At 48.3% G+C, this 26,385-nt stretch overlaps 1 protein-coding gene across 2 annotated transcripts in view; it reads right to left on the reverse strand.

Moving 5' to 3' along the window:
• Positions 1-26,385, reverse strand: part of LOC137616533 (all-trans-retinol 13,14-reductase-like) — a 135,836-nt gene that overhangs the window by 58,514 nt on the left and 50,937 nt on the right. For both annotated transcript variants that reach the window (XM_068346375.1, XM_068346376.1), the window contains exons 7-9: positions 17,617-17,737; positions 16,655-16,749; positions 7,983-8,088 (exon numbers count right to left, since the gene is read on the reverse strand). In XM_068346375.1, coding sequence (XP_068202476.1) covers positions 7,983-8,088; positions 16,655-16,749; positions 17,617-17,737 — 322 coding nt within the window. The remainder of the gene's footprint in view (positions 1-7,982; positions 8,089-16,654; positions 16,750-17,616; positions 17,738-26,385) is intronic.

Genomic DNA, 26,385 nt, shown 5'->3' on the forward strand with positions numbered 1-26,385 from the left:
CATCCTGACACGTCGATGTTATCCCACTGTTGTTGGAATACATCCTGCCAGAGAGCCTGAGGGTCCGTGACTAAGGAACAGTATAGCGGGAGCCTGGAGTTCAGGGACGTAGTGAACAAGTCCATAGTTGGGGAACCACACAAAGTCAAGACTTTGTTGGCTATCAGATGATTCAAAGACCATTTAGAGCCCACCGTCTAAGTCGCTCTACTCAGATTGTCTGCGAGCACATTCCTCTTGCCCGAAATGAAGTGAGCTGATAGGGACACCAAATGTTCTTCTGTCCATCTTAACATCTCTACTGCTATATGACATAGGGGCTGCGAAAAGGTACCACCTTGTTTGTTGAATTACACCACTACTGTGGTGTTGTCGCTCATGAGCACCATGGAATGACATGTTAGGAACTGTTGGAACAGTTGAAGAGCTAAAAAGGCTGCTCTCATCTTTAAGAGACTTACTTGCTGGTACCTTTCAGATCCCAACCATAGCCCGGAGGCTGTGTGGTGCAGCATGTGGGACCCCCACCCTTCTTTTGATGCATCTGTATAGAGCAACAATTCTGGGGGAGGGACGAGAAGGTCCATCCCTCTGCGGAAGTTCTCTTCCGTCACCCACCACTGAAGATCCATCATTTGCTCCTGTCCCATAAAAATTAGCGTATCCGGGGAGCTGGTGTGCTGACTGCACCTGTACTTCAGCAGCCACTGGAGAGATCGAATCCTGAGGCGACCGTTGGGCACTAGACAGACCAGGGATGCTAGGTGACCTAGGAGACACAACCACTGTTGGGCTGGAAGCTCCTCTCGTCTGAGAAAGGGGCTTGCCACCTCCCTCAGCATGTGTACTTTGTAGTCTGATGGAAACACATTCTGAAGTTTGGTGTCTATTATCATACCCAGGTATACCAGTCTTTGAGAAGGGAGTAATGATGACTTCTCTAGATTTATCACAATCCTCAAATCTTGACAAAACTCGAGCAGTTTGTCCTGGTGCTGAAAAAGGGTTGCCACCAAGTCTGCTAGAATCAGCCAGTCATCGAGGTATCTAAGGAGACAAATGCAGATTCTATGAGCCCAGGATGACACTAGGGCAAATACTCTCATAAAGACTTGAGGTGATGTCGCAAGGCCTAAGCACAGTACTTTTTACAGGTATTGCCTGCTCTTGTGTATGATCCAAAGATACTTCTTGAAGACGGATGGATTGGGACCTGGAAGTATGCATCTTTGAGATCCAGCATGCACATGAAGTCCTAAAACCTTACTACCTGAATGACCGTGTCTGCTGTCTCCATCCTAAATGGTTTGTACGACAAACTTGTTCAGGGCCAAGAGACCGATGACTGGTCTCCAGCCTCCAGATGCCTTTTTCACAAGAATGAGTCGACTGAAGAAGCCTGGGGAACCGTCGAGGGCCTTTTAGAGAGCGCCCTTCTCCAACATGGTCTGAACTTCTGCCCGAAGGGCCGGCTCCTTTGCGGATCCCTTCGCATAGGAGCTCAATGGAACTGGATCCTGAGTCAGTGGATTGAGAGACTTTATGAACAGGATGCAATACCCTACACAAATCATGGAGATCGTCCAGGGATCTTCCCTATGCTGCAGCCACCTCGGCCAGCGGAGTTGCAGGCATCCCCCCAACACGTGGGCAGGTGAGAGGATTGCCCGCTCCTAGCGGAAGTGGTCGCTGTTGCTTCCCTTGCCACCTTTTCTTTCTCTGGAGGGTTTGGAGCCCTTTGGGTCTTTGACAAGAAAGGATTGGCTTGACACCTTCTTTGAGGCCCATGCTGTCCTACTAGACAAGGGTTTGTTGGGATGCAGCTGTTTTTTGGAAGGTGGAGTAGTCTTCCCATAGGGCCTGGTCGTTAAGCCCCTGGGAAGGAGGGAGTCCTTAGTGGATTTCCTCCAATTTTCAACCACTCTCTCGGCTTCTTTCAGCTTGAAGAGAGATGTTCCATCAATAGTAGAGTTCCTGAGCCTGATCACCTCAGCCTTAGGAACTTGCCTGTGAAACCTTTCAACTATGGCATCTCTTCTCTTTAGAATTGCATTTCTTCACAGGTTATAAACATAATAGGAAAGGAATTTCAAGGTCTGAGTGCCAGACAAGAGGAAGATTTCCATGGTCCTCCTTGTAGTCTCCTTGGACCAATCCTTGGTACATACAAGGTGCCCCACTGATACCAGCCATAGATCAAGACACGAAGCAGCCTGCATGGCATACTTCGCGACTTTCTCAACGTTGAGGAGCTCAGACAAAGAAAACAAGGCTGAGAGCCAAGAAAGTCTCTCTATCGCAATATCTCTTGCGAGAACCTCTATTATTATTATTATTATTATTAAATGCTAAGCTACAACCCTAGTTGGAAAAGCAGGATGCTATAAGCCCAGGGGCCCCAACAGGGAAAATAGCTCAGTGAGGAAAGGAAACAAGGAAAAATAAAATATTTTAAGAATAGTAACAACATTTAAATAAATATTTCCTATATAAACAATAAAAACTTCAACAAAACAAGAGAAAGAAAAACTAAATACAATAGTGTGCCTGAGTGTACCCTCAAGCAAGAGAACTCTAACCCAAGACAGTGGAAGGCCATGGTACAGAGGCTATAGCACTACCCAAGACTAGAGAACAATGGTTTGATTTTGGAGTGTCCTTCTCCTAGAAGAGCTGCTTACCATAGCTAAAGAGTCTCTTCTACCCTTACCAAGAGGAAAGTAGCCACTGAACAATTACATTGCCGTAGTTAACCCCTTGGGTGAAGAAGAATTTTTTAGTAATCTCAGTGTTGTCAGGTGTATGAGGACAGAGGAGAATCTGTAAAGAATAGGCCAGACTATTCGGTGTCTGTGTAGGCAAAGGGAAAGAACCGTAACCAGAGAGAAGGATCCAATATGGTACTGTCTGGCCAGTCAAAGGACCCCCTAACTCTCTAGCGGTAGTATCTCTATCTGAGGATCTAAAGGTAGTGCCAGAAGAGGGTCGTCTCCAACCTCATAATATCTACTTTGTTTGACAAAAGGGGGTGGGAAAAACTTAAGAGGACAAGCCCGCTAAAAGCGAGCTTGAGGAGCTGGCGATCTGGGAAAATGCCTTCTTCTGGCCACCGTCAAACCCTTAGACATGGGCAGAGCTGCACTGGTCTTCGGGGGTCTTTGGATCCCATACATATGGTCCAAGACCATGTACTTGCCTTCTTGAGGGGCTGTCTCCAGGTCAGACAACCCACTGATAGCCCTCATGCAGGTAGGACTTCCCAGAAGGTATACTCCAACTCCTTACACTCTGCCTCTGACTAGAATTCTGGACTCGCTGCCCTAGGGAGATATTAGTCAGGGGAGTCCAAATATTCATCAACCTACAAGCTCTCTCCCATAGAATCCTGGGGTGGGTCGAAGTCGTCAACGGAGGAGACATTTTGTGAAGATTCCGCAACAGGAGATCTCCTGGCTCTCTCTTGCATGAGAGCTTCATGTACCTTATTGTTCTTAGGGACCGTCTTGTGTCCTTAGGCTTTCTACGGGACGGAAAATACTCCTCCACCAAAGAAGGTCTGGAGGGTGCCTGCTGTTCCTTAGGACCCTGAACTGCTCTTGCCTGAGGGTCCTCGTTCTCCGGAGGTGGTCTGGAGACAGGTTGTAGTTCAGGGGAACTATCTCAATTGGAGACGGGAAAGCCTAAGTCTCGGCTAAAACGAGGTTGGAGCAGGTCCGCACGAGGTGGAGTATGCTTCATCAGCCTCCTCTTCTCCTTTGTCCTCATGACAGGTGTTCAACTCCAGGCAGTTGAGATCCAGTCTATCCTCTGAGTACTTCTTGTGCACTCCGCAATCTACCGATGGGAGAGAAAGGCATATATGGTTCCGAGTCCCTGGAGGAACCAGGTCTCTTCCTGGAATCAGTCGAAAAGACAGAGGAAGAGGAGAAGGAAACAGACTTCTTCCACAGAATCCCGGGAGTGGAGGCCACAGCAGGCCTCTGCCTGGATGGAATAGGTATTGGCTGGGACGTGCCTATCATTGCTAGCTTGACGGTATCGATGATGTTGTGAAATCAAGATGGCTGTTCTCCTACAGACGACAGGTCCGGTGTACCCTTGGGGAGGCCTGGAGGTGGAGAGCGCTTCCTCAAAGGGCTTTGGTTCGAAACCTGAAACTGAGGGGAAGAGGAACAGGCATCTGGAGACCCTCCTTAGTGACCCTCTTAGGGCGATCCAAGTAGATAGGCATGTTGGCGTACTTGTTTGGAGGCTCTTTAAGGCATTCTGGGAAGGGAATAGGCCGTCTGATTGGTGCTGCAGATTTCTCCGATGAACTCAAGGCCTCTCTAGGAACTTCCTTACTCGCGGGGGAGCATGAAATGTTAGCGGAAGAGCAGATGGATTGATGATCGTGAGGAGACTCATAAACGTGTGACGAATGGCGAGATGGAGAACGTACAGCTAGATTAGGATGATCAACCAAAGCAGGAGAACGATGGTCAGCAGAGCATCGAACACCCGCAAGCAAGTGACGATCATGAGGTGTTGAGTGACGAGCATACGCCAGAGTGATGATTACGAGGAGAATGACGATCACAAGCAGGAAAATGACGAGATCATCGATCTTGCGAACTGCAGCGCTGCCTGAAGGAGGGGGAACGTAGAGGACTGCGGTCCCTGAAAGATGAAGAGATCCGATGATGGTGGGAGGACTCGTCATCAGCAGGAGATCGTCGATGAGAGGGCGAACGTGTAAGCTGATCACGATGGCGTACTGGACTGGCTGGAACAGGGGAAAGCAAAAGGTGGGCCTTGCACACAGCCAGAGTGTCAACAGGGGACAGGACTTTAACCTCAATGAGGCACCAGATGGATCGGGTCCCTTCGGGCACCCGGCTGTAGAAGATCAAAAACCACTTCCTTGGAAGGAGGTCCAGCCACACCCAATGATGGACAAGCCTGTGGAACATCTAAAAGGGAGAAAGGCTTGCCCAAGGGCAGGGGCGAAGGTGCTTCACTTGGTGAAGCAACATTGTCCCCGGAACCCCAAGGTTGCCAAGGAGTTAGCCAGTCTACGCTCCTGCTTGACTGTTCTTCGGAAGACGCAGAGCGAGAAGGAGCTTTGGGAAGAGATCAAGGGGTGAGAGAAGAAGTCAGAGGTTTCTTTACTCTTGAGGAAGACCCCGAAGGTGAAGGATCTCTCTTAGACTTCTTTTGCTGGCGACAAAATTTCTCACACTGGGAGGCCGACCACTCCCTATACTTATCGCAGGTAGAATCCTGCTCGCAGTGATGTCCTTTGTAGGGCGGATACAGAGAAGGGGGGTCGGTCTCAATCGAGGATATGAAGGTGCCTCAAGTGCGCCCTTCCGGCCCTTGACAAGTGCGCATGAGGAGCGTCAAGGAGAACAATCACACTTGAAAAATAGAAAGTAATGAAAAGCAATGGTCTGTATGGCCAAGTCTTTTGAGGAAGTCGAGAGTAGACATGTCCATTCTCCTCAAGCCAAAAGAAAAATGTGACGTAGTTTCACTGATGTGTGAGTGAGCAGGGTAGCCGGTAATCACTCAGCTACCCCTCTCCACCCCCACTTACTAGTGGTCCAGTGGTTGCCATCTCGCGTTAAAGTCTCAATGGCTAGTCTTCCAGCTTCACTGAAAGATAATCCCTATTAGATAGCGTGAGGTTTGTTTAGTGTCGGAACAATACAGTGATGCCTCGCAACACAAAATTAATTGGTTACGTAAGGGCTTTCGTAAAGTTATTTTTTCGTGTAGCGAGTCGCCTTTTACATGTAAATAGTCTAATTTGTTCCAGACTCTAGAAAAACATCACTTTAAATGATTATAAAAAGGATATGCACCACTAAACAGTACTAAATATATGAAAAGTACTGTATTTTAATCATTTAATAATGAATTAACATTGATAATCTGAAAAATAAGTGTTTAATTAGAGCAAACAGTAAAAATACAGTAGCAAATATGTGGAACCTTACCTTTGGAGTGAGGCGATGTCTGACAGCGAAGTGCGGGGCAGTAGAGGAGGATGAAAACGGTGGAAAACGTTTACGTACAAGTGGCAGAAAATGTAAACACTTAACTTTACAAAACAGATTTATAAATGATAGAAAACATTAACACTTAATTTTAAGAAAAGCATCTACAAATGGCAGGAAATATTAACACAACTTTACATACATACATATACCAAGGCACTTCCCCCAATTTTGGGGGGTAGCCGACATCAACAAATGAAACAAAACAAAAAGGGGACCTCTATCCTCTACATTCCTCCCAGCCTGACTAGGGACTCAACCGAGTTCAGCTGGTACTGCTAGGGTGCCACAGCCCACCCTCCCCCATTATCCACCACAGATGAAGCTTCATAATGCTGAATCCCCTACTGCTGCTACCTCCGCGGGCATCTACGGCACCGGAGGCAGCAGCAGGGCCTACCGGAACTGCGTCACAATCGCTCGCCATTCATTCCTATTTCTAGCACACTCTCTTGCCTCTCTCACATCTATCCTCCTATCACCTAGAGCTTTCTTCACTACATCCATCCACCCAAACTTTGGCCTTCCTCTCGTACAGTACTTCTCCCATCAACTCTTGCATTCATCACCTTCTTTAGCAGACAGCCATTTTCCATTCTCTCAACATGGCCAAACCACCTCAACACATTCATATCCACTCCAGCTGCTAACTCATTTCTTACACCCGTTCTCACCCTCACCACTTCGTTCCTAACCCTATCTACTCGAGATACACCAGCCATACTCCTTAGACACTTCATCTCAAACACATTCAATTTCTGTCTCACCATCACTTTCATTCCCCACAACTCTGATCCATACATCACAGTTGGTACAATCACTTTCTCATATAGAACTCTCTTTACATTCATGCCCAACCCTCTATTTTTTACTACTCCCTTAACTGCCCCCAACACTTTGCAACCTTCATTCACTCACTGACGTACATCTGCTTCCACTCCACCATTTGCTGCAACAACAGACCCCAAGTACTTAAACTGATCCACCTCCTCAAGTAACTCTCCATTTAACATGACATTCAACCTTGCACCACCTTCCCTTCTTGTACATCTCATAACCTTACTCTTACCCACATTAACTCTCAACTTCCTTCTCTCACACACCCTTCCAAATTCTGTCACTAGTCAGTCAAGCTTCTCTTCTTTACGATAAACTTAAAATAAAAAATTTTTTTTTTCTATTTTTTTTTACTTTACATTTTCTATTTTCTAAATTTATTTACACTATGTATTTTCTTCATCACTGCCACTTTCGTTTCTTAGCTGGCGCTTGGTCTGCTTCTACCAAAGGCCTCTTACTAAAATATTTGTCCAAAGAAGCTTGTTTCTGCTTGCTTCTTAAAATTTTCCTGAGCACACTTAACCGCATGCCAGCCTCGTATTTCTTGAATATTTCCATCTTCATCTCCATGGAAAACATCATCCTCTTCTTTCCCTTGACATCACCGACTTTCTTGGGACCCATGGCTAATGATGTATCGTAAGTATCACACACGATAACAGTATGTACTGTAAAATTGTTACAAAAGCAAAATCACAAACACTTAGTCAATGCGTACAATACTGTTGCCAGAACGAGAAGACATAGGAACGCCGATGAGTAGATGCAAGATGGGATACAGTACAGTAGATGCCGACCAATAGGAGAGCAGAATCTCATGGTGGTAACTAGCATCCAAGTAAGGAGATAACCAATGGGAACGCAGGAGAATGGTAGCGAGTTTACGGGCTGGCGGCGCGTGAATTTTAAAATCCGTCTCGGATACGGTCGGGCTCCCGCTCCATACCGCCTTTTGTTGTCCAAAACATTTTTCGTGATCCGAGTCGTAAACTTCTTCGCATCTCCTTTCGTGAAGTGAAAATTTCGTAAGCCGATTCTTTCATAGCTAGAGGTTTGACTGAATTCATTTACACATACTGTACAGGTTTATATTAATATTACCAGCATCAGAGATGACTAAAGGTGCATTGATGGTCAGAGATGTACTCCCTTTTTTCACTTGTACTCCACATGCTTTGCCCTCAGAGTCCAATAAAATGTGCTCCACCTGAAAAAAAATATGACAAATTCATAGATAATTTGTATTTTTCCTAACTATACAAACCTTAGCTATTTACTTAGGGTAATTACTTCGGCGTAGCTGAAATGACGAGCCATTAGCACTTTAACGAGGGTTTACTAACCCACCGCTAGTTAGCGGGGGGTAGGGAGGGGTAGCTTGCTAAACCGACCCCCCCCCTCACACACACGAGTGAATACTTCACTTTGCTTAGAGGTAGGACTTCAAGGGGGACAGGGCTGGCAGGCAAATTTGAGTAAATAGCTAAGGTTTGTATAGTTAGGAAAAATACAAATTATCTACAAATTTGTCATTTGTTCCGTAACTGAAATACAAACCACGCTATTTACTTAGTGTGACTCAACCCTTAGGAAGGGCGGTAAATCCCTGCCATACTAGCTTTGGCTTTGCCCGGGGACTCAATATTTGAGTGTGTAAGTACTCAAGAAATAAGGAGTCCCTGCGCCTCGCTAGCATTGCTGTGAAACTGCTGCGGCCTACATAAGCTGTGTCTGAAGGTGAATGGCGTGACTCGTCCTAGGAAGTTGACCTGGAGTTCTTCAGATGGAATTCTAGGCTAAGACTCTCCCAATACCACCTCGTCAGGGTATGGGGACATTACAGTATTACTCTTAATACTAGGAACACAAGGAAGCATGGTTTACCTGCAGTGGTTTGAGGTCAGCTGTGCAGAGAACCCAGGATGCTGCTTTCTCCAAGGGAGGAGAGGATGAAGAAAAGAATAAGGGCCAGACAAACCTTTTCATTCATGCAGACTAAAACCGGGTAACAATGCCCTCAACCTTCTGCTACCTGTCCATTAAGGGCCTGAGATTAGACAAGCTTTTGTGCAGCCACCACAGGGCCGATAGAGAACGTATCGAGTCTCCTGTGTGTTACGTCTTGCAGGTAGTGGGCGGTGAAGGTCGTCTGACGCTTCCACACCCCAGCTTGCAGGACCTGCGTCACTGAATAATTTTTCCTGAAGGCCAGGGACATAGCTATGCCCCTGACATCATGTGCTCTAGGGCGACGTGACGGAGAAGGATCAGGATTCAAGGCCAGGTGTATTACCTTGCGAATCCAGGCCGAGATGGTATTCCTGGTGACCCTCCTCTTCGTTTTCCCAGTGCTCACAAACAAAGCTTGCACCTGGGGACGAACTGCAGCTGTTCTTTTAAGATACAACCTCAGACTCCTTACTGGGCACAGTAGGAGATGGTCTTGGTCATCTGTTACATAACGAAGACTCGAAACCTGGAAAGAGTCGAACCGAGGGTCCGGCACTCCTGGATTCTGAATCCTGGCAACAAACTCAGGGACGAACCTGAACGTTACCTACCCCCATCCCCTTGAATGGGTGATGTCGTATGAGAGACCATGAAGTTCGCTGACTCGCTTGGCCGAAGCCAAAGCTAGCAGGAACACCGTCTTCCAAGTTAGGTGGCGATCTGAAGCCTGGCGTAGTGGTTCGTAGGGAGGTCTCTTTAGAGACCTGAGAACTCGAACCACGTTCCAAGGAGGAGGTCTCACTTCCAACTGAGGGCAGGTGAGTTCATAGTTTCGTATGAGTAGAGAAAGTTCCAGCGAGGAAGAAATGTCCACTCCTTTCAGCCTGAAGGCTAGACTTAAGGCTGAGCGATAGCCTTTCACTGCCGAGACTGAAAGGCGCATTTCCTCCCGCAAATACACGAAGAACTCCGCTATTGCTGGAATAGTGGCATCGAGTGGAGAGATACCCCTTCCACGACACCAACCACAGAAAACTCGCCACTTCGCCTGGTAGACCCCTGCGGATGACTTGCGCAGGTGTCCAGACATCCTATTCGCAACTTGTTGTGAAAATCCTGTCTCAGTGAGGAGGTGCTGGATAGTCTCCAGGCGTGAAGTCGAAGCGATGCTAGGGTTTTGTGGAAGATGTTGGCGTTTGGTTGTTTGAGTAGCTCGTGACGTGGAGGGAGTTCTCTCGGGAGCTCCATAAGGAGTTGCAGAAGGTCCGGAAACCATTCCGCGTGATGCCATAGCGGAGCTATAAGGGTCATCGATAGATTGACCGATATTCTGGTCTTGTTGAGCACCCTTCTCATCAGACAGAACGGGGGAAAGGCGTATACATCGATGTTGTCCCACCGTTGTTGGAAGGCATCTTGCCAGTGAGCCTTGGGGTCCGGGACTGGGGAGCAGTACAGCAGGAGCTTGAAGTTCAGCGCTGTAGCGAACAGATCCACAGTCGGGGAACCCCACAAAGTCAGGACTTTGTTGGCTACTTGACGATCCAAAGACCATTCGGTACTCACTATCTGCGTCGCTCTGCTCAGACTGTCGGCGAGCACATTCCTCTTGCCTGGAATGAAGCGAGCCGATAGTGTGACCGAGTGGGCTTCGGACCATCTCAGTATCTCTACTGCAAGATGGGATAGCTGTTCTGAAAAGGTACCTCCCTGCTTGTTGATATAAGCCACCACTGTGGTGTTGTTGCTCATCACCACCACGGAGTGACCCGCCAGGACCTGATGGAACTTCTGAAGTGCCAGGAATACGGCCTTCATTTCTAGCAGGTTTATGTGAAGGTACCTTTCTGATTCTGACCACAGGCCTGAGGTCCTGTGGTTCAGAACGTGGGCCCCCCACCCTTTCTTTGATGCGTCCGACAACAACATCAAATCTGGGGGAAGGACGAGAAGATCCACTCCCTTTCGTAGGTTCTCGTCTGCCACCCACCACTGGAGGTCCGTCTGTTCCGCAGAACCCACAGGAATCAGACTGTCCGGGGAATCGTGTCCTTGATTCCACCGGGACTTGAGTCGCCACTGGAGAGATCTCATTCTGAGGCGACCGTTGGGAACCAGACGGGCCAGGGAGGAGAGATGGCCGAGGAGACGTAACCACGCTTGGGCTGGAAGTTCTTCTCGTTTGAGGAAAGGCCTTGCGACCTTCCTCAGCCTTACTATCCTGTCGTCTGATGGGAAGGCTTTGTGGAGATTGGTGACTATGACCATGCCTAGATATACCAGTCTCTGAGAGGGCTGCAGAGAGGACTTCTCAAGGTTTACCATGTTCCCTAGATCTTGGCAAAGTTCGAGAAGCTTGTCTCAGTGGCGAAGAAGGGTTGCCTTCGAGTCTGCTAGGATCAGCCAGTCGTCCAGATAACGGAGGAGACGGATGCCGATCCTATGAGCCCATGATGAAATCAGGGTGAACACCTTGGTGAACACCTGAGGCGCTGTGGAGAGACCAAAGCACAGCACCTTGAACTGGTAGATCTTGTTGTCTAGGCAAAATCTTAAGTACTTCCTTGAAGACGGATGGACTGAGATCTGGAAGTACGCGTCCCTCAGGTTCAGTGTACACATGAAGTCTTGTGGTCTCACTGCAAGTCTGACCGTGTCTGCCGTCTCCATACTGAACGGTGTCTGTTTGACAAACCCGTTCAGGGTTGAGAGGTCGATGACTGGTCTCCAGCCTCCAGACGCCTTCTTTACAAGAAAGAGTCGACTGTAGAAGCCTGGGGACCCGTCTACTACCTCTTGGAGAGCGTCCTTCTTCAACATGGTCACGACTTTTGCCCGGAGAGCCTGCCCCTTTACCGATCCCATGGTAAGGGAGCTCAATGACACTGGCCTCGCTGTCAGGGGAGGTGGAGATGTTGTGAACAGGACGCGATAACCCTGACCGATCACGGAAATCGTCCAGGTATCTGCCCCAAGTTGCTGCCACCTTGTCGCGCAACTTTGTAGGCATCCCCCCACTGGTGAACATGCAGCGGGACTGCCAATCCTAGCGTTTACGGCCTCGGCCGCTCCATCTAGGATTTTTACCTCCCCTGGAAGACTTTTTACCCTTCCTGCCCCTGACAGGAAAGGGCTTAGACACCTTTGGCTTTGCTGCTGTTGTCTTCTTCGCATCCTTAGCTGGACGGGGCTGTTGGGTTGCTGAAGGTTTGTAGGGCCTCGATGTCAGGGCCCTATGAAGGAGGGAATCCTGGTTGGACTTCCTCCACCTCTCAGCGGCTAGCTCCACGTCCTTAGGCTCAAACAACTCTTACCGAGAACGGAAGAGTGTCTGAGCCTGCTAACGTCGGAACTGGGGACCTTCTGGTGAAATCTCTCAGCCACTGCGTCCCGTCGTTTGAGGATCGTATTGGCCCACAAGCTTGAGACTTGGTGGGCCAGAAACTCGATGGTCAGCGTGCCTGAGAGTAAGAATATCTCCAGCGCCTTCCTGGTGCTTTCCTTGGACAGATCCTCGGACCGCACCAGGATGCCCAAAGACCCCAGCCAGATGTCAAGCCACGAAGTTGCCTGCGTGGCACACTTCGCCACCTTCTCCTGGCTTAGGATCTCAGTAGCAGAATACGAAACGTGCCGGTTGGAGAGTCTCTCTAGAGGGACTCCCCCAGTGAGTTCTTCCACGGAGTGGTGAACAGGAAGACCCAAACAAGTCTCCTCTAGGATCTCGAAATACCTCCTCTGATGGACTCGAGGAGGAGGGAGGAGCTTGTTACCGGCGCTGAATCTGTTGGAGGAGGCAAGCTCAGAGAGCTGGCCTTCGACCTTGTCTCTGGCACTCTTCATCCCTTGTGACCAGGGCAAAGCTGCACTGGCCCTAGAGGGTTTCTGGGTGCCATAGATTCGGTCCAAGACCCGTATCCTTACCCTCAAGAGGAGGAATCTCTGGGTCCGGAAACCCGTTGAGATTTCTCATGAGGGTCAGAACTTGCCAGAACGCATGTTCTGACTCTTGATGCTCTCCTCCCAAAGGACTGGCACAAAGTCTTCCTGGGGGGACTCGTGGACATTCTCCGAAGGTCTAGCTGGCTCCTGTCTGATCCTTGCAGAAGACTTAGGAAGTCTTCGAGTCCTTCGGCTACCTCCTGGGAGGGATACAGGACTCTAGTAACGATAGGTGCAGGCTCTTCTCCCATGTGCGAGAAGACTTCTCGGGAAGGGGCGGAGTTTCCCCCATTAGTGCGATGGGGGAACGGACCGGCTCGTCCGACTCCCCTGAGGATGGGAAATCCTCATCCGCAGGGGAGGGAGAGAAAGTCTGGGGGGGAGACGGAGCCTTGCGCAAGGATTTGCGAGGAGATAGCTTAGCCCTTGGAGAAGTCACCACGGAGGGGACTCCTCTCTTCCTCTTCAGGGGAGAAGAAGCCGACACTGATTTGTGACCCAGTTCAGAGAACACAGGCTTAAAAGCCTGCATAAGAGCTCTGACTATGGTCCTAAACCAGGGCTGCTGGCTGACAGTCACGCTGTCAGACACTCCCTCTGGAGGGAAGGGGATCGTTCGATCCCTAGGAGGAGTCAACAAACGAGGGTTCGCCTGGAACGAAGCTGAAGAGAAAGGATCCTTAGACCTGTCCTGAAACCTGCCCTCCTCTGGCGAGCGTGCTGTTCTGAGCTTGCGGGGAGGGGAACGAGACGATGACCTGTCCGCCTGAAGCCCCGTGAAATCTCGTGCGGGATCGCCCTGGCGATTGGGGCGCAAATTGCGCTGGTGGTCGCGCGATGAGCCCTGCCCTGGATCGCGCGCAGTAGGAATTTCGCGCATGCGCGAGAGCGCGGGCGTGCGAGGGTGATGGCGAGGGCGCGGGCGCGCATCGAAGATGGCGAGGGCGTGCGGCGCGCATGAGCTGGAACATGAAGCAGGGTTGAAGGCTAGATGGGCGGTTGCGCTGGAGCAATCATTTGATCGCGTGTGCGCGGGCACGCAGGAACCTGGTGAAGAGCCCGTGCGGGCGAGACTGTTGGGAGCGAGTGCGCAGTAGCGCGTGGGCGTGTATCTGGAAGCACAGGACAAGGGCGCGATTGCGCAGCCTCTTAATAGCGCGAAGGTGAATTTGCGTGCGGGCGTGCAGGTGGTGCAGGAATTTTCCCCTGAGGAGATCGTGGGCGCGCATGGCGCACATCAGGACGCGGGCGCACAGGGGTGCGCTGCTGCGATGGGCACGCAGGCCACGCAACAGGATTCGGGCGCACAGGTGTGCGCTGCTGAGTTGGGCGCGCATCACGCGCAACAGGATTCGCGCGCACCGGATTGCGCAGTTTAGATGGAGAGTCCAGGAGTACCTGTGAGCGCCTGTGCACTAACATAGGAACCTCCTGGACTGCGCGCTGGAACGTAGAGGTGCGCTGTATCAGGAACAACTGCGTGCTTAACTCCAGAAGTGCGCTGAGGCACTGGAGAGCGCTGTTTGGATGTAGGGTCTAGAGGTACCTGTGAGTGCCTGTGCGCTAACTTAGGTACCTCCAGGACTGCGCGCGCTGTAACAGGAACAGGTGAGCGCTTGCGCGCAGTTGAGCGCGTGTGCGCAGGTGAGCGCTGGCGCGCTATAGCAGGAACTGCAGGTGGGCGCTGGCGCGCAGTAGAATATGGGCGCACAGGGGAACCCTGGTGCGTAGGAACAGGAACGGGTGCGCGCATGCGCGCAGGTGAGCGCTGTGGCGCTAAGTCAGGAACAGCAGCGTGATGGCGCGCAGGGGGAACCTGACGCTTAAGGGATTGAGGCGCAGTTTTGCGCTCAAGTCCCTTGTGCCCCGAAGGGACCGGTGCCTGCGCAATGACAGGTTTAGAAGGCGCATATAGCGCATCAACAGCCTTGAAGGGTGACGGCAGGTCAGCAGGTCTGGAGGGTGACAGGTCACAGGGTCCCGAAGGATGACGTTCTTCCGAAGGAGACCGCGAACGATCTCCGGAGAGGTCTAAGGTGGTAGCTGGCAGGATCGGTGAACGGTGAGTCTCCTCCACAAAGGACTGCGGGGATGACGAACCGAAGAGAACCCTCCTAACTCCATTGTGAGGAGAAGGAAGGCCTCTACGGCGAAGGGGAGGACGAGCCTTCCGCCTTATACGCCCTCTAGGGGCCGTGGGATCAGCAAGCTGACCATCATAAGGCCTTCGCAGAGGAGTCTCTGTAAGTGAACTCCCCCGAGGGGGAGAATCACTAGCAGGAGAGACCGTAGGACTAAGTTCCCCCTTCGAAGGATATTCAGAGGGGGAAGCTAAGCCTTCAGCTACCTCAGCAACAACAAGAGCAGGAGTTTGATCAGACATACCGGAGGCCTCCGTTACAACAACGTCAACGATAGACAGAGGATCTATGTCTGCTATCGTCGGCGATTGCTTAAGAGCTGCTCCCAGTTTGATCATGTCAGACAGGGCTTCCCTGGAGGGTGAACCCTGAAGCCCCAAGGAAGCCCAAAGCTGTAACAAATAATTGTTATTCACAGACAAATCAATATCAATATCCTCCTCCGGGGGAGGAGGGGCAGCTGCCTCGCTATGGGAGGCAACTACCTCTCCCGCACCCCGGGATCGGTCAACAGAACTACGGCCTACGCTACCACTCGCCGGCCTCTCGGAAGAGACCGATCGAGTGGGAGCTTCGGAGGAGGAATGGGCTACGGAAGAAGAAGCCTTGGAATTTTCTCTCTTCAAAGAAGCCTTTGAAGGAGAAATATCCCTTTTAGACTTTTTCTTCCGGCGCCGGGCAAACCTCTCCCACTGGGAGGTAGGCCACTCCCTACACTCAATGCATACATTACCACTATAACACCGTTGGCCCTTACAATGAGGACACAAGGTGTGAGGATCAGTGTCGACCGCCGACATAAAAGTCCCACAAGGGCGGTCAGGTAATCCAGGACATGTACGCATTATTAATTAATAGAGGCCAACTTCACACACTCTGTAGAAAAAGAGAAGGCAAAACAGATTAATGTCAGTCAAGAGAGGGTGAGAGCAGACACGTCTGTTCATCACCAGAGCCAAAAGCAAAGTGAAGTATTCACTCGTGTGTGTGTGTGAGGGGGAGGGGGGTAGCAAGCTACCCCTCCCTACCCCCCCGCTAACTAGCGGTGGGGTAGTAAACCCTCGTTAAAATTCTAATGGCTCGTCATTTCAGCTACGCCGAAGTAATTACCCCAAGTAAATAGCGTGGTTTGTATTTCAGTTACGGAACAAATAGTTATGAGTAATAAAAATTCACAGTTAAAATCTAATGATAAGATTTGGAAGAGTCTAGAACAGACTACAGTACACCATTGCAATTAATTCCCCTCCCCTAAGGAGTTCAGGTAATTTGTTCTGTTGTCCTGTGTCTTGTTACAAAAGTAAGAAACATAATCTATGAATTCTTTATCAAAATATAAATAAAATTCAGGCAAAAAAGGCTTGTTATTATCACTTGTAAGTACCATAATTATTGCAAAAAAAAAGAAAAATGATGAACTATTAAGGAATTAAGTAAGTACTGCAGATCTCTTTCTATACATCATAACTCACCCCCCAGTTGAATAAAGTAACAAAATATTCAAGGACTTGAGGAACTATACAAAAGTTAATAAACTCCACTATTAGGAAATTTAAACTTACATATCCAGTACAACAGAAAATATCTATAAAAATAATTACAAAATGAAGTATTGTACTCTAACAAATTCTGTAAGTTAATGAATGTGAATTTTTTATTTATGTTACTGACCCCTTTCAATTTTCTCAATAGTACTGACATTCTCATTGCCACTTGAACTGGATTATTAATTAAACCTACCTCAGCTCTAACCAAAACCTTGCCTCCAGACTCCTCAATTACTGGGATTATGTGAAATGCAATCTCCGATGCCCCACCAACTGGATAGCTGGCACCTACATTAAAAGAAAAAAGAAAGGTACAGCACTGTAATCCTAAAAGATATGAACAAATAACTTTCATAAAATGCACATGATACTTTTAAACCTTCATACCTACTTGTTCAGACTTTACTAGATCACTGTCTGAATGAGTGAAATGAAGCAGTAGTTGAAAGATGAACATGAACTCCTTACTAGAATGAAACCTGGTTGTACCTATACGTCTTTACTCTTTAGCTTGCCAAACTGCTGTATGCCAATTACATAATTTATGATAATACATAATATGGGGGTAACACTTGAAGCCTCCCCCACAAGGCACACTGTAAGCAGTACCAAGGTGTGCATTTAACCTTCAGCAGCATCAGTTTCATTTTACTTTGCATATATCCCTTCGGTCATTTCCCATTTAACAATTTAACTTCGTGTTAGTCCATCTATCAACTCTCATTAAAGCAAATAAACAATGGGAAAATCCTATGAATCACAATAATAGATATGTGATTCCCCTCCTGCTACTTTTTAATACTTGTTATTCAGTGGTCAACTCCTTCCCAAAATATTACAGCACGGATAGATTTTTTGTGGCAAAAGGAAAACATTATTATAAGGAAATATTTTTGTGACAAAAGGAAAACATGGAAACATTTTTTGAGACAAAAAGAAAAAATGGATACATTTTTTGTGGCAAAAAGAAAACATTATTATGGGGAAAATTTTTTGTGACAAAAGGAAAACATGGACACATTTTTTGTTACCAAAGGAAAACATTATTTACATGCTATCAAGCAGATTTTAAATTCATTCACTGCTCAAATATTGTCAAAAGACTAACTTTTTCATAAAATAATACAGTAATGATGATGAACATGCAAAAATTACCTGCTTCAAAATGTGTATGAAGTAGAGCCTGCATAGGAAGACCAGCTTTACTTGGGGGAGTACCAAAATCTCCAAAATTGTAACACAAAATATCTCTCAGCTCCTGATTTTCTGTTATATCCTGTTGTAGACATAAAGAAATATGACAAATTTGGAAGTAATTGGTATTTTTCCTAGCATACAAACCTGGGGCTATTTATAGGGGTATTACTTTTGGCGTAGCTGAAAGATGAGCCAAGACAATTTTAGTGAGGGATAATTACCCCATCGGTAGTTAGCAGGTGGGGGTGGGGTAGCCTGGCTACCCCATTCACCCACACCTCTCGGCCGAGTGACCTCTTTGCTTTCTGGCAGGACTTAATGGGGGACAGGGTGTTGGGTCAATTTGTATAAAAAGTTCCATGTTTGTATGTTAGGAAAAATACAAATTACTTCCAAATTTGTCATTTGTTCTGGCACAAATACAAACTCTCTGCTATTTATAGAGGTGACTTACTCTTAGGAGGGAGGAAGTCCTTACCAACTGGTCTTGGCTATGACCCAGGGTTCTCTCTACTTCGATCTGAGATAGAAGGTAGTAGGATCCCTACCATCGCTAAAATTAAGTACCGATATAGTGAACGCACTGATAGTGGCCTGCAGAAGCTTGTGTGTGAGAGCAACTAGCAATGTGGCTTGTCTTTAACGTAGTAACTCGATTACAAACTTCGAGTTCTTAAGACTTACCCAATACCCTTCCTCTAAGAGGTATTGGGGACATAGCAAAGCATTATTACTATACTTAGGAGGCACAAGGGAAATGAGTCTTACCTGCAGAGAGGTGAGGTCCGCTGTGCTTAGGCTTGCGGAGCTGTTTTCCCAGGGGGGGAGAAGGTGACAGTTAGAAAGAAGCCAGTCATCCTTACTCATTCACCCCAGACTAACCTGCGTAACCTGAACCCTCTGCTACTTGTCCATCGAGGAGCTTGAGGCGTTAGACCACATGTTGTGCAGCCACCACAGGACCAATGGAAGAAGTCTCCGTGTTCCTGTGAGTTACGTCTTGCAGGTAGTGGGCGATGAAGGTCGTTTGATGCTTCCACATGCCCACTTGAAGTACCTGCGCCACAGAGTAGTTTTTCTTGAACGCCATGGACGTTGCAATGCCCCTAACATCATGAGTTCTGGGTCGTTGGACGGATGAGGGTCTGGATTGAGAGCTCTCTCAATCACTTTCCTGATCCAAGAGGAAATGGTATTCCTTGTGACCCTCCACTTCACCATCCCGAGGCTAACGAAAAGTGCTTGCACACGGGGGTGAGCTGCTACTGTTCTTTTTAAGTAACACCTCAGACTCCTCACTGGACAGAGTAACAGTTGGTCTGGATCTTCGGTTACAGAACGAAGACGCTCTTCCAGAATGGGCTGAACCTAGAGTCCAGCACACCCGGATTTTGAGTCTTAGCAAGGAACTCTTCTCCCCCATCTCCTGGAGTAAGAGACGTCAGAAGATAGACCATGCGGACTCTCTTGGCCGATGCTAAAGCGAGTAGGAACACCTTCTTCCACATTAGGTGGCAATCTGAATCCTTGTGTAATGGTTCATAAGGGGGGCCCTTCAGAGACTGAAGGAACTGAACCACGTTCCAAGGAGGAAGTCTAAGTTTCGACTGGGGATAAGTAAGCTCGTAATTACTTAAGAGTAAAGAAAGTTCCAATGAGGAAGAAATATCTACTCCTATCAGTTTAACGGCGAGACTCAAGGCTAAGTGGTAGCCTTTGACTGCCAAAACCGAGAGAAGCATTTCTTCCCATAAGTGTACAAAGAACTCCGCTCTAGTTGGAACAGAGGCACCGAGGGGAGAGATACCCCTTCCATGACACCAACCACAGAAAACTGACCACTTTGACTGGTAGATTGCTTCTGTGGATCGTCTGAGGTGTCCAACCATTCTTTTCGCAACTCATTGCAAAAAGCCTTTCTGTGTGAGGAGGTGCTACACAATCTCCAGGCGTGAAGCCAAATCGAAGCTACGATTCTGTGGTAAATGTTGGCATGGGGTTGTTTGAGCAAGTTGTGCCATGGAGGAAGTTTTCTTGGGATCTCTGTGAGGAGCTGCAGGAGGTCTGGGAACCACTCTGCATGATGCCATAGCAGAGCTATCAGAGTCATTTATAGGTTGCTGGTTGCTCGTACCTCATTGAGGACTTTTCTTTTCAGGCAGAACGGGGGGAAACACGTATGCATCCAAGTTTTCCCACTGTTGTTGGAAAGCATTTTGCCAAAGAGCTTGGGGATCTGGGACTGGGGAGCAGTATAATGGGAAGGGGCCGATGCGAACTAATCCACAGTCAGGGAACCCCACAAAGTCAGGAATTTGTTGGCTACTAGAGGATTCAAAGACCACTTGGCGCTCACTGTCTGAGTCACTCTGCTCAGATTGTCTGCAAGCATATTCCGTTTGCCTGGAATGAAGCAAGCCGATGGGGTTACCAAGTTGTCTTCTGCCCATCTGAGTACAGTACAGTATCTCTATTGCTAGATGGCACAACTACTGCGAAAAGGTACCACCTTGCTTGTTTAGATGAGCCACTACCGTCGTTTAGTCGCTCATCAATATCACAGAGTGCACTGCCAGGACCTGGTGGAACTGTTTGAGGCCAGGGAGAGAGCCCTGATCTCTAAGAGATTTATGTGCTGGTACCTTTCTGATTCGGATCATTGGCCGGAAATGTTGTGGTACAGCAAGTGAGCCCCCCACCCTTCTTTTGATGCATCTGAAAAGAGCATCAAATCCAGGGGAGGAACGAGAAGATCGACCCCTTTGCAGAGGTTTGGATCTGCCAGCCACCATCTGAGGTCCAACCGTTCCTCTTGTCCTATGCAGACTAGACAATCCCTGGAATCGATGGACTGATTCCACTGGAATTTCAGGCGCCTCTGGAGAGATCTTATCCTGAGACAATTGTTAGGAACTAGTCGGGCCAGAGAGGAGAAGAGATCGAGCAGGCAAAGCCAGCTCTGCGCTGGGAGCTCTTCTCAGCTGAGGAAGGTCTGTGCTACCTCCCTCAGTCTCTGAATCCTTTTGGATGATGGGAAAACTTTGTGCCTTATGAAGTCTATTTGCATACACAGGTATAACAGTTCTTGAGAGGGAAGCAGGTGAGACTTCTCGAGGTTTACCATGATCCCCATATCCTGGCAAAACCTTAGAAGCTTGTCTCGCTGGCGAAGGACCGCCTCCAAATTTTCCAGAACCAGCCAGTCGTCCAAGTACGGTATCTTAGGAGACACCAACTACATAAGACGTTTTACTTTGCCTGGTAGACTTATGCTGAGGAATTCCTCAGATATCCAGATAACCTCTTTGCAACTTATTGTGAAAAGCCTCTCAGAGAAAGGAGGTGGTGGGTAGTCTCCAGGCGTACAATCATAGCGAAGCTATAGCTTGTGGTAGATATCGAAGTGTGGTTGTCTGTGATGTGGTGAGGATTCTCTTAGAGGCTCCGTCAGGAGCTGCAGAAGGCTTGGAAACCATTCCACATAATGCCATAGCGGAGCTATGAGAGACCTTGAGAGGCTGACCGATGTTCTAGCCTTGTTGAGTACCCTTCTCTTCAGACAAAACGGGGACGAGACGTAAACATCATTGTTGTACCCACCGTTGTTGGCATGCCTCTTGCCAGAGAGCCTTGGGGTCTAGGACTGGGGAGCAGTGGAAGCCTGAGGTTCAGGGGCCTTGTGAACAGATCAATAGTTAGAGAACCCCATAAAGTCTGGACTTTGTTGGCTACAAGATGATCCAAAGACCATTCGGTACACCTTATCCGAGATGCTGTGCACAGATCGTCGGCGAGCACATTCTTCTAGTCTAGAATGAAGCGGGCTGATAGTGGTACCGAGCGGACTTCGGCCCATCTTAGTATTTATACTGTTAGCTGGGAAGAGGTTGCGAGCAAGTTCCTTTTTGCTTGTTGATGTGAGCCCCTATATGGTGCTGTCTCTCATCACACCCCTAAGTGGCCAGTTAGGAACTGATAAGGCTGTTGAAGGACTGGAAAGTTGACCCTCATCTCTAAAGAGATTTAAGTGAAGGTACTTTCGGACTGTCCAGAGGCCTGAGGTCGTGTGATGCAGCACAATGGTCCCTCCTCCCTTTTTTCGATGTGTCTAAGCACAGCATCAAGTCCGGGGGTTAAGGGAAAGATGAGAAGGTTACACTACTCCGTAGATTCTCGACTAAGACCCATCCCTCGAGGTTCGTCCAAGCTTCTGGTCCCATGGGGATCAGAATGTCAGGGGAATCTAAGTCCTGATTCCAATTTGACTTAAGCCACTACTGGAGAGAACAAATCCTGAGGTGGCCGTTGGAAGCTAGACAGGCCAGGGATGATAGGTGTCCGAGGAGAAATTGTCACTCTGGGCTGGGAGTTCTTCTCGTCTTGAGAAAGGGTCTTGTGACCTAAGCCTCGTTATCCTGTCTTTGATGAGAAGGTTTTTGTGGAGATTGGTGTCTAGACTAATTCCCAGATATACCAGTCTTCTGAGAGGGAAGTAGGGAAGACTTCCCAAGGTTTAACATGATCACCAGATCTGGGTAAAAAAACTTCAGAAGTTTTGGTGCTAATGCAAGGCTGCCACCGAGTCTGCTAGGATCAGTTAGTCGCCCAGAAAACGGAGGAGACGGAAGCCGATCCTGTGAGCCCAGGATGGGGGCTGTGGAAAGACCGAAGCACAGTGCCCTCAACTGGCGTTTCTTGTTTGTCTAAAATGAATCTCCGATACTTCCTAGAAGATGGATGGTTTGGGCCTGGAAGTATGCGTCCTCTAGGTCAAGCGTGCACATGCCGATCACTTTAGCTGTTGTTTGCCTTCCGATCTAGGGAATCACAGGCAGAGATTGACTAGAGAGTCTGAGTGACGAACTGCTGGTGAACGGCGAACTGCCGATGATCGGTGAATCGGCGATTGGTGAGCCAAAGATGGGCAGAGGAAGGCTGCCGATTAATGAGTTGGGGATCGGCTGGGAGAGCGCTGAGAAACAGCAGAATGGTTTAATGATCGTCAGTTGGTTATTGGCGAGCCATTAACGATCAGCAGTCGATCGAAGACTGGCGATCGGCGAACTAGAGATCAGCAAGCTGACGACTGGCTGGTCAGAGATCAGCGAGCTGAGGTCGATGATCGAAGAAAGATGAGCTAGCAATCGGCGAGCTAGTGATCAGCAAGCTGATGACTGGTTATCGACTAGCCATCAGCGATCGTCACGCTAGCAATCGAAGATCGTTAGCAATCGGCGAGACGAGGTCAACGATCAGAGAAAGATAAGTTAGCGATCTGGCGATCAGCGTGATAGCGATCAGCAAATGGTGATCTAGAGATCAGTCAGTTGATGATTTCTCATTGGTGGAAGATGAGCTAGAAATTGGCGATCGGCGGACTAATGAATGGCGGTCGGTGAGCTAGTGATCGGTGAGCTAGTAATTAGAGATTGGCAAGCTAATGATAGGCAGTTTGCAACATCCAGATCATGTTTGCTGACAGCGGTATGTCAGAAAAACCTGAAGAGAAAGGGACCAAGGGTTCCCTGTGAGGAGTCTCGACCAATGATATATGCGGTGGATCCTCCTCGGAAGATGGAATCTTCGGGATCTTCAACACTTCTGTGAAGCCTCTTCCCTCTTTTCCCGGCAGGCGTGCTGTAATGCGTTTGCGGGAAGGGGAAGGGAGCAATGGCGACCTGTCAAAAAAATTTCCCTTTCGTTCTTTTTGCCTCTCATGCGAGTGCGCAGGAGAGTACTGGAGTGTTGCCGAGCGCTGGCGAGCAGGAGAGCGCTTTTGCGCAGAAGAGCACTGGTGCACAGGATGATGCTGGTGCGCAGTTTCCAGAGAATGTGCAGGAGAGCGCAGGCGCGCAGGAGAGCACTGGGGCGAAGAAGAGCGCTGGCGCACAGGATAGCGCTGGTGCGCACTGTGCAGGAAAATACCATTGCACAGTTTCCGGTGAATGCGCAGAAGAGCATTGGCGAGCAGGCAGCGCTGACGAGCAATGACGAGCGCTGACGAGCACTGGCAAGCTGTATGCAAGTGCAGGTGCTCAGGTGAACGCAGGTGCGCAGACGAGCCGGTGAGCACTGGTGAGTTGGCCAACTCTGACGAGCTGGAGACCGCTGGTGTGCAAGAAAGTGCTGGCGCGTAGAAGAGCGGTGGCGCTTATAAGAGCGCTGGTGCGTAGGAGAGCGTTTGTGAGTTGGAGAGCGCGGGTGCGCTGGAGAACGGCGCTGCGCATGAGAGCACTATCGCGCAGGAGAGTGCAGCTGAGCAAGGGAGCACTGACGAGTTGGAGAACGCTGTTGCGCTGGCGAGCAAAGGTGCGATGGTGAGCACTGGCGAGCTGGCAAACGTCGGTCCTTAGACCGGCGAGAATGCGCTAGAGAGCTCATGTGAGCAGGAGATCGCTGGGGCATTGGAATGCGCTGACGAGCAGGTGGTTTATATATATAAACCACCCAAACGGCACTGGACATGATCCAAGCTAAATGCAAAGACCTTGGCCTAACGATTAACACTAACAAGACCGAATCCATGGTCATCAAATTCTCACAAAACCCTCAGAATTTCATTCTTATGGGCCAGCCATAGAATGGGGGAATCAATTCATGTATCAAGGAGTAATCATCAGCAAAACTCTATCACCTGCAAATGAAATAGCCCACCTCAGAGAGGAAACAAAAATTTGTCTCTCAGCCATGAAGCAAATGACCTCCCTCAAACAAGGAGTATCAAACAGCCTCCTAAGACTGTTTTACTTTCAAGCAATTCGATCTCACATTGACTATGCAGCACCTACGCTCACTTCACAGACTGAAACTCAAAAAGCATCCTTAGAAGTGGTACAAAACAATGCCATGGGACTCATCAGCGGCTCTCCAATGTGGACCAAATTCTGCTTGTTAAGAGTCAAAACTAACCTAATTTCCCTTTCAGCCAGGATTGACATCAGAAACTGTAGCATCATATTCAAGTCAATAAAAGCAGACAGAGACTACCCTCTGAATAATAGTCTTGAATGACTTCTCCCTCTGGCGGAGGAGATTGATCCGTCAAATACACATGCAAAGAAACTGCTGGACACACTTAGAAGAATGCAAATGCAAAATGAAGCCTACAAGATAAAGGGGCAACAAAAGCATGATGGCTACATCACTTATGCCCCATGGTCTCTGGACCCAATCTAGTACAACTTCACCATCCTTCCACCAGCAAGCAAAGCTCTCTGAACGCCAGAACAACTCACAGCAGCAGCCAAAAATGCAATTAGCAACACCTCAGCTCCTAACCTTTACTATACTGATGAATCCCTTGATCATGATATTCCTGCAGCAGCAGCTGCAGTCGTTTCTCAATCAGGCTACAGAGAAAACTGGAGGCTTCTAAACCACGCCTCCACACTACAATCCGAGATAGTGGCAATTGCCAAAGCCCTAGACCACTCAGCCAGTCTACATGGAGGAAACACATCAATTCATACAGATTTGAGAGAAGCCATTCTGGCTCTCAGCAACAAAGAACCCACTGAAAATGTCTACCTTATCACAGCAATACATTACCTCGCCCTATCTCACCAAAGCAACAACAGGCAAATAACCCTAAATTGGATCCAAAGTCACACTGGAATTACTGGCAATGACGAGGCTAATCACCTTGCTAAATCTGCCCTAATGAGCCAGACAATAAGTATCACACTTCAACCTTCCCTGAAAATCATCAAGAATCAAATGGCAGCCTTTTGCAACATACAAAAGACCAGCGAAGTAAGGCGAGCCTTCCTTGAGGGCTCCAGATCAGCAAAATGGTACATCAAAGCAACAAACCTAATACAGTATCCATTTGCAAGAAAAATACCCCGCCAAGTTGCCGTTATTATTTGCAGACTGTGACTGGGATATCTGTGCAACTGGCAAATCATCATGGAAAACGACGAGGACCCAGCAGCACAACAGAGACCTGAAAGACCGTGCAGCAACTGTCAGCAAGTAACTGACAAAACCTCTGCAACACTACCTATTGCATTGTCAAGAAACAAGCCTACTTAGACAGGATTTCATCCCTAACATTCCTGTAACTGCGACAGCAATTGTAAAACACATTATTGCTAATGTTGATACGTTCTCAGCCTTTCTCCGCAGCTACCATCGGCCCCGATAACGTAGTACCAGCACTAGTTTGAAACCTAAGTAACCCTTTAACCTCTTTTTAGCTCTCCTTCCACTTGCAATTTCTCTTCTCTCCTTTTAAGTTCAGGAATCCCTCTCAACTAAACATTAAATCAGAAAGCACATAGATGTCTCAATGACTACAGTGAATAAGTAAAATTTCATCTTTATTTTTGTTCTAGTATTTTCAGGTACAGGAATGTTTCTTCCACCCTTTCTCTACTACTCACACTCGCTAACCAATTTCTCTTATTAAGCTCTCTCCTACTCAACTGGAACTTTATACTATTGCTCATTCTAAAAACTTAAGCTTAAGCTATTAAGGAAGTTTTTCACTTCTATACCAATATCTCTAACTGAACCTTCCCCAACTCCTTCCCAAGCTCTTCTACTCATTGGGACTTACTGCTGTACCTCTTTCTCTACAACTAAACGACGGGAGCCAGTGGGCTCTTTTGGGGAGGATGCCTCCTCCCCTCCGTCACCTTTTTCCTTTTCCAAAAAGAGGCAGGGGCGCCTCTAAAATAAGCAAAGAAAAATTACTCACTATCCTTAACCCACATCCTATCCCAA

This window comes from Palaemon carinicauda, chromosome 22 (genome assembly GCF_036898095.1).
Source record: "Palaemon carinicauda isolate YSFRI2023 chromosome 22, ASM3689809v2, whole genome shotgun sequence".
NCBI classification, from domain to species: Eukaryota; Metazoa; Arthropoda; class Malacostraca; order Decapoda; family Palaemonidae; genus Palaemon; species Palaemon carinicauda.